Here is a 14481-nt window from a genome sequence, read left to right as displayed (position 1 = left end):
GCCCGTGCGCGCGCCGCCGAGGGGACCGCGGGAGGTCGGGGCTGGAGGCGCCGCCCAGGCTGCGCCCGGTCCGCCCAGGCCCCTTCCGTGCCCCGCCACGTGTGTGGAATGCCCCGACCTCGTGGGTTCAGCGCACATTGGTGGAACCCCTAATGTGTGCCTGAACCCCTACTGCATACAAGCCTGAACCGGAGCGACCCTGACCCTGACTTGCGGGGCTTACACCCTTGTGGGAGAGACTGACCTTCAACCAAACAACGAGATGATTTCAGATAGTGTAAAGGGGTGTAAAGAAAATAAATAGGGTGAAGAGATGGTTGAGGCAGAGGGCACTGCTTTTAAACCCCTGGTCAGCAAGTGACGCGTGAAACCTGAATGGTAAATGTCTTGTGAAGGTGTAAGGGAGAGCGTTTCACGGGGAGGGAACACCTAGTGCTAAGGCCTTGAGATGGGACCGCCCGGGCTGTGCTGGAGAGGGGGACAGAACTGAGTCCACTGAACAAGGGAGAGAGTGCTGGGAGGTGAGGTGGGCAGGGCTGGGGCAGGCAGGGTCTCAGAGGCAGTGGTGAGGAGGGTGGAACAGAGGATGTCTTGCTTGGTTTGCATCTTAAACTCATTGGTTTCTCATCCTGTGGAGGGTGGACTACAAGAGGGCAGGGGTGAAAGAAGGCTCTTGCAAACTGTTTTATTCCCCCCTGCAAGTCAGAGCTGGGCAGTGGGGATGCAGGGAGGAGTGGGAGGACACTGACTAAGAAGGGGCAGGTCTGCAGGGTCAAGGTGTGCATTTCAACCTGATAAATGTCAGCAACAGCCCGGGGAGGAGTGACTGAAACCTGGCAGGAGGAGCTGAGCTGCACAGAGAAGTGTCTCAACAGCAGAAAAGCAGAGGAAAGGATCAGATCTAGGCAGGACGTGTCTGGGGAGCTGTTTGAGGCTCCTGCCCCAGGAACTGAGGCCTAAGAGGTTGGCCAAGGCCCAAGATGAAGTACCAGACAAAGGTGTTGATCTGAGGTCTGAAGGAGACCAACAGAGTGTGTGTATGTGTGTGAGTTTTCCTTTGCTTTGCAGAGCTAATATGATATCAAACAGATATTGTAATAGTTAACAGAGCTGTTAAAATAGATATGCCATGAAATCTGGTTGCTAAACACTATAAAGTCCCTGCTCCGTTGAGTGTCACAGATGTTCCTCTCCAGGCAGGAACTCAGGGAACCAGGCTCTTTTCTTTTTGTGACTCTCTTGTCAACACCTGGTTCCCAAAGTCGCCCTGGGGCCCAGCACCATTCCAGACAACTGAAGGAGGAGAAGTGTGAAGGGTGGCACTTGGGAGGGTTTTACAGGCTAAGCCTGTTTCATTGGCTAGAATTCAGTCACGTGGCCATTCCTCCATACCAAGGAGTTTGGGAAAGCAGCTGTGTGCCAGGAAGAAGGGGAAGTAGGTTTGGAGATCAATTGCAGAGATAAACTGAAAAGTGAGCCTCCCTTTCTTCTCTGAATGTAGTCCCCAGCCCCCACTTCCCCTTCCCGGAGACCTCTTGCTTTCCTCACTTAATGTGTGTGGGAGGTCTTCTGTAACACAGGAAAGTGTGCACATTCCCTTAGATGGACATTTAGGGTATTTCCAGTCTTTTGCCATTACAAGCAAAGCCTCGGTGTCTATGCTTGACAAGTTTACTTGAGAAACTCATAGAAACGGGACTGCTAAGTCAAAGGATATTTACAACTTAAATATAGATATTGCTATACTACCCTCCACAGAAGTTTGATTATTTTATGCCCTGTCACTCTGAGTTTCCTCACATCCTCACCAATACAGTTTATCAGACGTTTTTTCAGTTTTGCTAATCCAATAGGTGAAAAATAGCATTTCACATGTTCAGCATCACTAATCATCAGGGACATGCAAATGAAAACTACACTGAAGCAAAGGAAAACAGGATTGAAACAAAAAAAAACCCACTAACTGGGAAAAAATATTTGCAAGTAATACATCTGACAAAGGCTTAATATCCATAATATATAAAGAACTCACACAACTCAACAACAAAACATCAAACAACCCGATCAAAAAATGGGCTGGAGACATGAACAGACATTTCTCCAAAGAAGATACACGGATGGCCAATAGGCACATGAAAAGATGTTCATCATCGCTGATCATCAGGGAAATGCAAATCAAAACTGCACTAAGATATCACCTTACACCTGTTAGAATGGCAAAACTAACTAAAACAAATAGTAACAAATGTTGGAGAGGTTGTGGAGAAAAAGGAACCCTCATACACTGCTGGTGGGAATGCAAACTGGTGCAGCCACTATGGAAAACAGTATGGAGATTCCTTAAAAAATTAAAAATAGAACTACCATACGATCCAGCTATTCCACTACTGGGTATCTATCCAAAGAACCTGAAGTCAGCAATTCCAAAAGTCCCATGCACCCCTATGTTCACTGCAGCATCATTCACAATAGCCAAGACGTGGAAGCAACCTAAGTGCCCATCAACTGATGACTGGATAAAGAAGATGTGGTATATATATACAATGGAATACTACTCAGCCATAAAAAAGGACAAAATTGTCCCATTTGCAACAACATGGATGGACCTTGAGGGAATTATGTTAAGTGAAATAAGCCAGATAGAGAAGGACAATCTCTGTATGACTCCACTCATATGAGGAATTTAAACATGTGGACAAAGAGAACAGATTAGTGGCTACCAGGGGAAAGGTGGGGTGGGGGGTGGGCACAAAGGGTGAAGTGGTGCACCTACAACACGACTGACAGACAATAATGTACAATTGAAATTTCACAAGATTGTAACCTATCATTAACTCAATAAAAAAATTTTAAAAATTAAAAAAATTAGAAAAAATAAAAAATTAAATTAAATTTAAAAACTACACTAAAATATCACCTTACACCTGTTAAAATGGCTATAACCACTAAGACAAAAAATAGCAAATGTTGGAGAGGTTGTGCAGAAAAAGGAACCCTCATACACTGCTGGTGGGAATGCAAACTGGTGCAGCCACTATGGAAAACAGTATGGAGATTTCTCAAAAAACTGAAAATAGAAATGTCATATAACCCAGCTATCTCACCACTGGGTATCTATCCAAAGAACTTGAAATCAACAATTCAAAGAGACTTATGCCCCGCTATGTTCATTGAAGCATTATTCACAATAGCCAAGACATGGAAGCCACTCAAGTACCCATCAACTGATGAATGGATAAAGAAGATATGGTATATATATACAATGGAATACTACTCAGCCATAAAAAAGGACAAAATCATCCCATTCACAACAACATAAGTGGACCTGGAGGGTATTATGTTAGGCAAAATAAACCAGACAGAGAAAGATAGACACCAGATGATTTCACTCATATGCGAAAGAGAAACAAACACACAAAGAGAACAGTCTAGTGCAAGAGGGCTGGGGTTGTGGGCACAGGGGTGAAGGGGAGCACTTACATGAGGACAGACAAGAAATCGTGTACACACTATTTCACAATGATGTAAACTATTATGAACTCCATTTAAAAAATAGCATTTCACTATCACATTAATTTGCATTTCTCTTCTTATGGGTGAGCTTGAGCATCTTTGCCTGTGGGAAGTTGTATTTTTTCTCTTCTGTGAACTGTTCATGTCCCCTGCTCAACCTTCTATTGGATTGGTTGTTGGTTTCTTTAAAATTGATTTGTAGGTGCTTTCTGTATATCAAGGCAATTAACCTTTGGTTTGTCATATGTGGTGCAAATACCTCCTGTCAGTCATCTTTAATCTTTTTACTTAGTTTATGCCTTTTATTGTTTCTGTTTTACAGGGTTTTTTTTTTTGCCAGTGCTTTCTTTTATGCCTTCTGGCTTTTATGTCATGCCTAGAAAGCCTTTTCTACTCTGAGATTATTTTTAAAATTTCTTCTATATTTTTTCCAGCACTTTTTTTTCAGCTTTATTGAGATATAACTGGCATATAACGCTGTGGAAGTTTAAAGTATACAACTTGTTCATTTGATACATGTATACAGTGCAAAAGGATCACCACCTTATCATTGGCTACCACCTCCATCACGTCATGGAATTACTATTTCGTTTTTGTGGTGAGAACATTTAAGATCTACTCTTTTAGCAACTTTCAAGTATACAATACAGTCTTGTTAACTATAATCACCATACTGTACATTAGATCCCCAGAACTTATTCATCCTACAGGCGGGAGTTTGTACCCTTTGACCAACATCTCCCCATTTCCCCCACCCGCAGCCCCTGGCAACCACCACTCTACTCTCTGTTTCTCTGAGTTTGGCTTTTTAAAGTTCCACATATAACTGAGATCATTACAGTGTTTGTCTTTCTCTGCTTAACTTATTTCACTTAGCATAACGCCCTCAGGGTCCATCCATGTTGTCGCAAATGGCAAGATTTCTTTCCAACTGAGCCTGCACAAGCAAGTACCCACCACTCCCTTCTGAATATTCATTCCCCATTTGAAATAAATGTCCCTGCTTCCCTTTGTTTGGGGAGGCCATGACTCTGGAAATGATTCCACGTGGTCTCCTGTTTGCTGCAGATATACTTTACTTTGTGAGACAACTACTTCTGCTGGAGGGTCTTATCTTTACTTACCAGGAAGCAGCCTGCTTTGGTTCGGTAACATAGCCACTCTCCTCAGCCTTGCATCTCCAAACAGCGCCCCCAGACAAGTAGCCTTGGTTGCGAGTGTGTTAGAAAGGCAGATGGACTGACTCACACTCTGCATTTTAACCAGATCCCCAGGTTAATTCCCTTGTACATTATAGATTGAGAAGCGTTGCAGGCTTAGCTGGTCCCAGCTGACCCTCAGCCCTGAGGAAGCCCCCAGAGGCCCATATCTCAGCTTGAGTACAGCCCCCTCCGGACTCCAGCCACACATGAAAAATGAACATGGACTACGGGCTTCTTATAAGCCGTGAGTCATCTCATTTAATCCTCAAACAATCCTGGGGAGAAGTGCTGTCCTCTCGACTTTTCAAAAAACCAGTTCTGCAAGATGACAAATCACCTCCCAAAGGTGTCCAGCTAGTCTGTCACAGAGCCAGGATTCAGCCCCGGGGCCATTTGAATCCAGCACTGTAGCTGACAAAGATTCTCTCCTTGACCAAACTCTGGCTAAGCACTCTCTAAGCTCTCTTCGTGACTAGGCCTCAGACTTGGCCTATAAAACTGCAGACTCTCAGCACAAATGATGTAGTCTACCCATCAAAAGACCTGAATAAACACTAACATAGTTTCTCACAGCTCAAGGCTGCATCCCTAGGGTGACCCTAGCCCCCGTGAAAGTACCTGCCTGAGAAAACTCAAAGTGGCCAAAAGAAGGTCTTGTTCGTTCCAGCCAAGTTAGGGCCCTGGTCTCCCAGTCTCTGTGGGAGGCGAGGAGCCTAACTTCGATAAGCACCAGTTAGCAAACCCAGGTGGACCAGCCTCTGCTTCTTGCTTTTTGTAGATTTAGCAGGAACTTCCCTGCCATTCCCCCACCTGCTCTGTCATTCTCCCTTTAAACTGCGCTCTGTACAAATGGAAGTTGAGGTCAGTTCACACCAGACCCTCTTCCCTGTTGCAACAGTATGTTACCGATTAATATCTGTCCTTGCTACTTGAACTAGTATCCGTCTTTGTCTTTGACAGCTCTTTACCACTGTTATCTAATGCTGATGTGACAGAGAATTCCTGAAGCCATTTCTCTACTCAGCCACCCTGATTACGAGAAACTCTGCTCCTACAGTACTTGTCCAACAGATAGTCACAGGTTTGGCCCCCAGGTTGCTAGAGTTTGCGACTCCTCTCTCTGTCTGCTCTGACGCTCACAATTGGTGAGGTCCACAGACGGGAGAAGTCTGTAGCCATGTGGTACCACGGAGGACAGTATAAACACCGACCCATATGTCTCAGAGACGCTCAGTCACTGCTTCAGCCCTGGGCCTGGGCCAGGTTTTGCTGTGACTGCAGAGAGGCAAGCTGTGACACAGCCCTGGCATCCCCAAGGCATCCCTGGGGAACTCCGAAGCCCTGGGTGGTGAGACAGGGGCCATCTCTAGGCAATGCCGGGGGACTCTATGCTGGGATGTGTGGTGGACGCTGCAGCCTGTTCTTTCAGCATCCCTCCCAGCTGCTCTCTTGAAGGGGCCCCACCCAGGCAAGTTGCCTGGAATTCAGTCTTTTTCTTTCAGCCTCTATGGGATTCTTCTGGAATTATCTGACAGTATCTGAAATCAGGGATTGGGGGAGCACAGGCAGCTTGTGGATGCTAAGATCACAAGTCACTGCAGGGAGAATGAGGAGGAGGGATGAAAGCCCTTGCCAGAGGTGACATCCTTGATGGAAGCCTGTGGACCTGTGACTGTCCCGGGACCACTGGGGAAGGCTCAGGCCTATAGAAATCTAGCCCCACAATGCCTGCCAAGAGAGGAGCATGGAAACGTGTGTTCAGTTGCTTTGACATGGAATATTGCTGTGAGGAGAAAAATGTCATTCCTGTGTTGTGACCATACTTTGTTCCCTTTCCCAAGACAGACTAATAAGAAGGCAGATCAGTCATGTAGGGATGGTGGCAAGGATTATTTCACAAATAAAACCGGTCAGGCACTATCATTGCCACACCAAGCTTGTTCATGCCATTCCAGAGAAGCAGACTGTCGAGGGCATCACCACATGACTCCCTCCCTGGGGCCAACCAGAAATGCCAACTGTTTGCCAAAGGTGGAAAACATCAGATTAGAACCAGGTTAGATTTCCATTATTCTTTGGATCCGTTGCTCATATCTTCTTAAGGTCCTGCCCTGCTTCTTTGACTTTAAAAAAAAAATGTGCAGGTGGTTGTTTTGGAGCCCTCTTCAATGCGAGGGAGCTTTGAACTGGCTCTAATCTTCCTTTATTCCTTCTTCATCCTGGTGAACTTAGAGAACAAAAGGATATTTTTTTTTTTAAAGATTTTATTTTTCTCCTCAAAGCCCTCCAGTACATAGTTGTATATTTTGTTGTGGGTCCTTCTAGTTGTGGCATGTGGGACGCTGCCTCAGCGTGGTCTGATGAGCAGTGCCATGTCCGCGCCCAGGATTCGAACCAACGAAACACTGGGCCGCCTGCAGCGGAGCGCGCGAACTTAACCACTCGGCCACAGGGCCAGCCCTGAACAAAAGGATATTTTTAAAACTCAAATCATGGGCTGCACCTGGTGGCGTAGTGGTTAAGTTCACGCGCTCTGCTTTGGCGGCCTGGGGTTTGTGGGTTCAGGTCCCGGGCACAGACCTACACACCGCTCATCAAGCCATGCTGTGGCAGCGTCCCACATACAAAACAGAGGAAGATTGGCATAGGTGTTAGCTCAGGGCCAATCTTCCTCAAGCAAAAAGAGGATGATTGGCAACAGATGTTAGCTCAGGGCCAATCTTCCTCACACACACACACAAAACCTCAAATCAAATCATGTCACATCACTACCTAAACTCACCATTTTGTCACATTTAGAATCAATACCAAACTCCTGACCATGGCCCCTGAGGCCCCACATGACCTGGAACCTCCTACTCTGTCTGTTCCTCACCATGGACGTGCTGGGCTACTCCAAGGGCCTCTGCCTTTGCTGTTCTTTCTTCTGGAGCACCCTCGCCCATTCTGGTCATGCAGATCTGGCTCAAATGTCTCTTCTGCAAAAAGTCCCCTCCTGAGCCCCCAGTTCCTCCACCCTGGCAGTGTCTACCACCTCACTCACCGCAGTCTCGGGGCATCACCGCTTGAGAGGTGAGCTCCTTGAGAAGGGCGACTTTATCTGTTTTGTTTTCCTGCACATTCCCCAAGCCCTGCACCAGTGCCAGGCCCAGTGCTGGGGTGCAATCGGCAGTGGGGAGTGGAATTATTTAACAGAATTGGAGCCCCTGGATGAGGGGCTGCCAGAAGCTGCATCTCAGTGGTTCGCATTCTTCAGGCAGCGTTCACTGTCCTCCGAGTGCCTCCAGCCTTTGCAGCGGAGCATCTGAGGGAGACATGGGTCACCCCACAGCACGACTTGTTTTCATCCCTGCAGCTGCACCACCTAACAAGCAAGGTTAACCTCAGAGAATACGAGAAAAATTCTGAGGACCATGTGATTTTCCGGGTCACTGTCCCAAGGCACTTCCTTTTTTAAAACATCCTCTTCCCTCCAAAGCCTGAAGCGGGAACTCAGGCTGCTAGAACTCTCCCAGGGTTTGCAAAAGGTCGTTTGCTACTGTGGCTGGTGTTGTGACAGCAATTAGCTTGGGGGTTTGAATTTAACTTTACCTTGCACAAGCAACAAGCAGCTTGGTTGAGGAGGGCCTGCCTGCCCCAGACCGCTCACTTGGGCAAGAGCATCTGGGGAGCCCTTTCACAAGCCCCCGTGGCTCTCCGGCACCCTGAAGGTGTGTGGCCCTGGCTGCAGCAGGTGGGCACTCCCTCAGGTGCAGCAGTTCCCTCGAGCAGGTCGAGTGTGCAATGTGGCCAAGGAGGGGTGGTCCCCACCATCTGGTCTGACCTGAAATGGGCAGCTGTTGGCCACATCAACACAAATGATGAAATTAGCAGACTGGGTCCTAACAGCCAGAGGCTAACCTCCACATGCTGCCTGGGCTCACGGGGCACCCATTTCTTGAAGAACTCAGCTCAAGTAAGCGAGCACCTCTACTCTCCTCTGAGAGGAGGCTGCTCTCTAAATTGTAAGGCATATTGTCTCCCATCTCCCCTACCCCCAGTATTCTAAGAGTACAGAGCAGACGGAGGAGTGTGGAAGGTGCAGAGGCCCTCACGTACTGGAAACCTAAAAATCCTTTGGTGACATGTACATGAGCAGCGGTGAGGTGGCTGATTCAGAACCTACCAGGGGTCACAGCATCTGTGCCCCACACGTGTTTGGGCTGATGCCCTGGGCAGGACCCCAAGTGTGAGGAGGGAACTGATGCACTGAGACAGAGGGGCTGAAGTGTCAACTTTTATTCTCACTTCCTTTCATACGACACAGAACGTTCACAAAGTCTCTGAGATGCACTTTCTTATTCTTTGTGTCCCCAAAGCCCTTTCCAAAATAACGTCTTAATATTCTGTGTTGTGGACATTCAAATGAAGAAAATCAGAGGGCAGTGGCTTCGCAGTTGTGGTTTCATTCGATTTTCCCAGGAGCACTCCAGCCCTGGGTCTTCAGGTTGAGGCCCATCATGGCTGCCCCTCTGCTTGCTGGGGAGGGCCCCGTGGAGCAGGAGGCCCCTTGCATTGGGAGCAAGTACGGGAACACCACCCCAGCAGGGCTCCTAACATTAGTCCTGATTCCCACAGCTTTTCCACACTACGGCCAGAGAAGGGGGCATGGGCTGCCCAGCCCGACACTGAGAACTGTCTGGCTGCACGCCCAGCTGTGCAAGCAGTGCGTGATAGGTAGCGAAGAGACAGAAGAAAAGACCCAGAGACGGCGTACGAGACATATAGGTTTATTGGGATTTACTTACAGGGAGTGTCCAGCGGCAGCCAGCTGGACGGAACTGCGCACCACTACCGCGGGCAGGGAGGGGGCTGCTTACACAGGCTGGGGACACACAAAGGCCACGTGCTTGCCAAGAGGGGCCATCCCTGGTCCGGCCAGCATTCCCAGGAACAGTAGCTCATGTGGAGGGGCTGTGTTCCCCTTCGTGATGTTCTTAGAGTGAGATAAGGTAAGATCTGGGCTGGCCAGACCTGGATTGTTACAAATCCCAGTAGCTGGCTATCCTGACTGGAAGGGGGCCAGAAGGACACATGGCGGTTACAGGGCACAGAGACCAGTGCTGGGCAAGCGTGACCCTACAACACCGAAGACCAGCTTTCCGGCTTCAGTACTGAAACCCACTCAGCTCTCAGCTAAGCCCCCTCCTCTTTGCCTGAAACAGTAAACTCAAGGCTTCTTATAGAAATGTCTCCTGTGGGGACCCAAAAAGGTTGAGTTCACAATGACTGTTCCAGGATGCAGCTGCCAGGCAGGGTGCAAGAATCACACATACCATATAGGGCTTTCAAAGAGCATCATCTAAGGTTCTGGGTGTGGCCAGTCTGGGAGGGACATTCTAGCTCCTGCAGTCCTGCCGGTCTAAATGCGATGCTTCAACTCCATCTTGGCCACTGCAGCCCGGTGCACCTCATCAGGGCCGTCGGCAAAGCGCAGCGCTCGGGCCCAGGCGAAGAACTGAGCCAGCGGGTGGTCGCTGCTCAGCCCTGCTGCTCCAAAGGCCTGGCAGGTAGGGGTGGGAGGGGAGGAAGCTCAGGGTGAGCCCTCGTCCCCGAGGACCCCAGGAACAAGTGCCTGCTCATAATGGCTCAGAACAGCTCAGAAGAGCTATCTTCTTGGGGATGGCCCCTGACACCTGTGTGATAAGAATGTTCTGGAAGACTTCAAGGGGCGCCACACTTGCCATCCTGTGGACACCAGACTCCCTAAGTCCAGTCTGTAGGTAACTTCTGCCACTGGGAGAGCTCTCTGTTGAGGCCAGCTATTAAGACTAAGAAGGCGGCAAGCCTGCACGGTTAGGAGTCTGGGCTCTGGGTAATGAGGACCCAGGTTCCCATAAACCCGAGATCAGCTGCTTGCAAGCTGAGTGACCTTGGAAAAGCCACTTCATTTTTGTCTCTGTTTCCTCATATTCAAAATGGGGGCAGGAATGGGTCCCCCTCGTAGAGTTGTTCTGGGGAGGACGAGGAAAATCACACGCCCCGTGAGTGTGCGACACGGGGCGGCTGTCAGACGTTACAGGAGGTTGGGGGCTGAATGCGAGGGAGTTCTGCATCTGTTGTACGTGGTTCAAACTAACCGGCAGTTCCAGTGCTCACCTGGATAGCGCGATCAATCACTCGGGAGGCCATGGATGGGGCCACCATTTTAATCATGGCAATATCTAAAGCTGCGGCCTGCGAAGAGGAGAGGGAGAGGTGGTTAGAAAGGCAGGCCGGAGGGCAGAACACTTGCAAGAACGATGAGTTCTACGGGGAGGAGTAGAAACGGCGGCTCAGAACAGAGACCTGAGGTCCTGCTGGAGCACACGCTCCACGAGGCAGCCCGCTGCATGGCACTTCCCCAGCATCTGCGGGGACAGAGGGAGCAGTGGTGGTGACCTCGGGGGTGACTCAGGATGCGGTGACTAGTGAGCAAGTGCCTGGTCAAGGACAGATGTGGGAACGCCAAAGTCTTCCCAGATGATGGGGAGCATCTGGCACACACAGAAGGCGGAGGGGAGGGGCTCGTGCTTCAATCCAGGTCACAGCCAGCTCCGTCTCCAACCGGACAGTGGACCAAGGCCAGCCAGGACTCCAGGGAATGGAGGAGCGAGAAGGGACCCTGGGTTGTGGCCCTGGAGCAAGGCCCCAGAGAGGCTCCACCATCTCTGGCCCTTGAGCGCCAAGCAACCGGGACTCTCAGCCTGGGTCAGTTGCCTTGCTTACTCTCAGTTTGCCTGGCACCTGCACCAACAGGGCCTGGAAGTCGAGGCTGGGGTGCAGCTGAGGCCAGGGGGCCATGTGGCTCCTGCCCCACTATCTTGGACCCGGAAGTTCACCAGGTCAGTAAAACAGAAAGTTCAGTCCTCTTCTGTTGTACCTTTTCCAGTTTTGAAAAGCTGCCCAAATAGTCCCAAGTAGAGTTGAAGCAAAGTTCCTAATGTCAAGAAGCTATGCCCTTTCTCCACGGTTTGCCGAATGGGGAAGGAGGAGTCAGTGTCGATGGATTCCCTCACGACCTCAGGACGTCGCACCTGTGTGGCCCCTCGGCCTCCTACCTTATTTCCTGCCACGTCCATGAGGTGGGCAGCTTTCAGCACCAGCAGCCGGGCCTGCTCGATCTCCACGCGCGACTGGGCGATGTCAGCCAGGAGCGTGCCCTGCTCCACCAGGGGTTTCCCAAAGGCCACACGGGACTTCACCTGTGGACACAGGAGACCCGGCGAGAGGCGTGGGGCTGGGTGCCCTGCAGAGGAGGGGGCTGGACACACATGGAGTGGGCAGGAGAGGAAAGGGAGCAGAAGCAGGAGTGTGCAGCTCATCTGCTGCTTTGCCAGCTCTCTAGCCACAGGCAATTTCCAGGGAGAAGATCCAGACACAGACAACATTCTTGTGCACTGCGGGGCTCGTCCACGTGGTGGCTGCACAAACTACCTCCAGGACTCCCTTTACCCCAGGGATTCAGCCCGCTGTGGGCAGACCTGGTCGGCGGGCAGGAATACGTGTTTTAGATCTGGCCCAGCATCTGGCCAAGGCTACTGTGGGAGTTAGGGAGTGACTGCGGGCGCCTCACGGGCGGGGGCGGGCGCCCTCTGCTGACCATGGCCGGGCTTTACGCCCCAGGATGCCCTCGGGAGCAAAGTCCAGGTGCCAGAGCCCCCTTGTGGACGACTGTTACCAACGGCCATTCTAGACTCTGGATGCCACAAGCCATCAGAAAAGGTTATAAGAGATCCTTTTTTTCCCCTTGTTTTTTTTTAACTGAAAACAATTATTATACAAATAATATATCTCATGGCAGGAAAAAGTATACATTTTCCCACAAAAATAGAAAAAATACAAACACTTGGTATCTCATCTGGTCACTTACAGTTAATATTTGGTGGGAATCCTTCTAGACTCCTTGTATGCAAATACATACGTAAGCATTTTTACAAAAATGGAGTCATACTCTATATATTGCTTGGTAGCCTGCTTTTTTTCATTTAAGAGTATACAGTGGACATCCTCCCTCTATTCTAAGAAATAGATTTCTACAGCATCATTTTGGAATTTCACCACGTGCCCGTACCAGAGTCTACCTGACCAGGCTCCAGTTGTCAGCTTATCTGTTGTTCCCAACATTTTGCCACAACAATAAGTCTGTGGTGAAGCTCCTAGTTTCAAATCACAAAGACCCCTATTAAGGCCCTTATGACCAAGTCCTATGAGGGAAACTGCCATGTCAGTGCTATGCCCCTTCTGGAGACTTCTGACACGTCTGGTCACAGCTCTGCAGCAAGGCTGGTCTGAGTTTCAATGCAGGATGGGGCTGAAGTACCACACCTGAGCCCTTAGAGAGGAGCATTTTATTTTTCTAAAAAAAAGAACTGGTCAGTCTCAACTTAAAAGGTTGTAAATCACAGATGGTTTGCTCCGTGCTGCAAACACATTGGCCTGCCTCTGTTCTTTGATAATTTCTTCTGAGACATTTGTTTGGTCTCAAGGGTTTGCTTCCTCTTTATGAAATCGATACCACTGATTTGAATTACTTTTTCCAGCAATAGCTCTCTTTTGCATGGGCTGCCAACCATTGAGAGAGTCACAGCAGACTCAAGTTTTCGGGACATGCTGGGGGAGGAGGGTGGCACAGGTTTAGATGCTGGGACCCCAGAGACATAAGCCACCAGCACAGGTGCTCCCTGGTATCTGATTTTTAAAGGTGAGTGAGTAGCAGGAACAGCCCTCAGCAGCCCATGACCTTTTGAACCTTGGAACCTTGCCCTCTGCTGCCGCAGAGCCGGGCCTTTTCCTTCTGGTCACCTCAACAGAGTGAGGTCCATTCTGTTCTGAATTTCAAACTTCAGCAAAGTAGCAGATGCAAAGCGAAGACAGGGCCACAGCTTCTTGGCAAGAACATCACCTTGCTTCACCTAAGCTGGCTCTCAGAAAACAGTTAGGATTTGAGGTCTGATAGCGAAACAGACAGCTGGTTCCGGGTCAGATCGGGTGCTGGGGGAAGCACTCACACGGGCCTTCATGAGCGCCAGGGCCCTCTCCGAGTACCCAATCAGCCGCATGCAGTGATGGATCCTGCCGGGACCCAGTCTGCCCTGGGCAATCTCAAAGCCTCGGCCCGGGCCCAGGATCATGTTCTCCTTGGGCACGTGCACCTGTTCGAACAGCACTTCGCCATGGCCACCTGAAAGACCCGAATGGTTTCCCCTGAGCGATCTGCCTAGCCGTTTTCCTTGGATGTGTGTATCCCCTGCCTCAGTTCAGGTCATCTACTGGCAATATTCCTGCTCTTTAGTAACCTTCTAACTGGGACGTGGTTGAAGGGGGCAGGGGCAGGAGGAGGCTGTTAAAGATGGAAAAGACAATGATTTACACTGTCACACAAATGGTTGGCCATTCCTTTTATAAAACACAATGACTCCACCTTAGGCTGACACTTCCTAGTGGTATGTGACTCTAAAAATGTAGTGATCCCATGGGAACACTGAAAGTAAAAACTGAACATCGTTAGCAGAGAGGCCTTGTGAGGGGACCTCCAGGTCTGGAGGTCAGCTGTCCACTGGCATCTAGGAGAGGTCTGCACTGCACTTCCTGCCTCTCTCCTCTGTGGCCTCTTTCTCTCAGATTCCTGCTGATCTTCTAAATGTAAAGGAGGAAAAAAAAGTATAAATGCCTGTCTGGAATTTGCCTACATGGTTGATATTCACATATGGAAATCAAATGCAGCAGCATGTGGCCCTCCAAATGT

General features: G+C 49.6%; 1 protein-coding gene across 4 annotated transcripts in view; it reads right to left on the bottom strand.

Moving 5' to 3' along the window:
- Window positions 1-9468: 9468 nt before the first annotated feature.
- The window catches only part of ACAD10 (acyl-CoA dehydrogenase family member 10), a 50618-nt gene continuing 45605 nt past the window's right edge, over window positions 9469-14481 (bottom strand). For 3 of the 4 annotated variants that reach the window (XM_046640316.1, XM_046640317.1, XM_046640318.1), the window contains 4 exons: window positions 13745-13917; window positions 11795-11938; window positions 10854-10931; window positions 9469-10257 (listed from right to left, as the gene is read on the bottom strand). In XM_046640316.1, the coding sequence (XP_046496272.1) occupies window positions 10117-10257; window positions 10854-10931; window positions 11795-11938; window positions 13745-13917 (536 nt within the window). In that variant the 3' untranslated portion in view covers window positions 9469-10116. Of the gene's footprint in view, window positions 10258-10853; window positions 10932-11794; window positions 11939-13744; window positions 13918-14481 lie in introns of those variants that run through there. The other variant, XR_006885346.1, reaches the window with a different exon arrangement.

Source organism: Equus quagga, chromosome 15 (genome assembly GCF_021613505.1).
Source record: "Equus quagga isolate Etosha38 chromosome 15, UCLA_HA_Equagga_1.0, whole genome shotgun sequence".
Taxonomy (NCBI): domain Eukaryota; kingdom Metazoa; phylum Chordata; class Mammalia; order Perissodactyla; family Equidae; genus Equus; species Equus quagga.
Note: the sequence above shows the minus strand (reverse complement) of the source record. Positions and strands in the feature narration are given on the sequence as shown.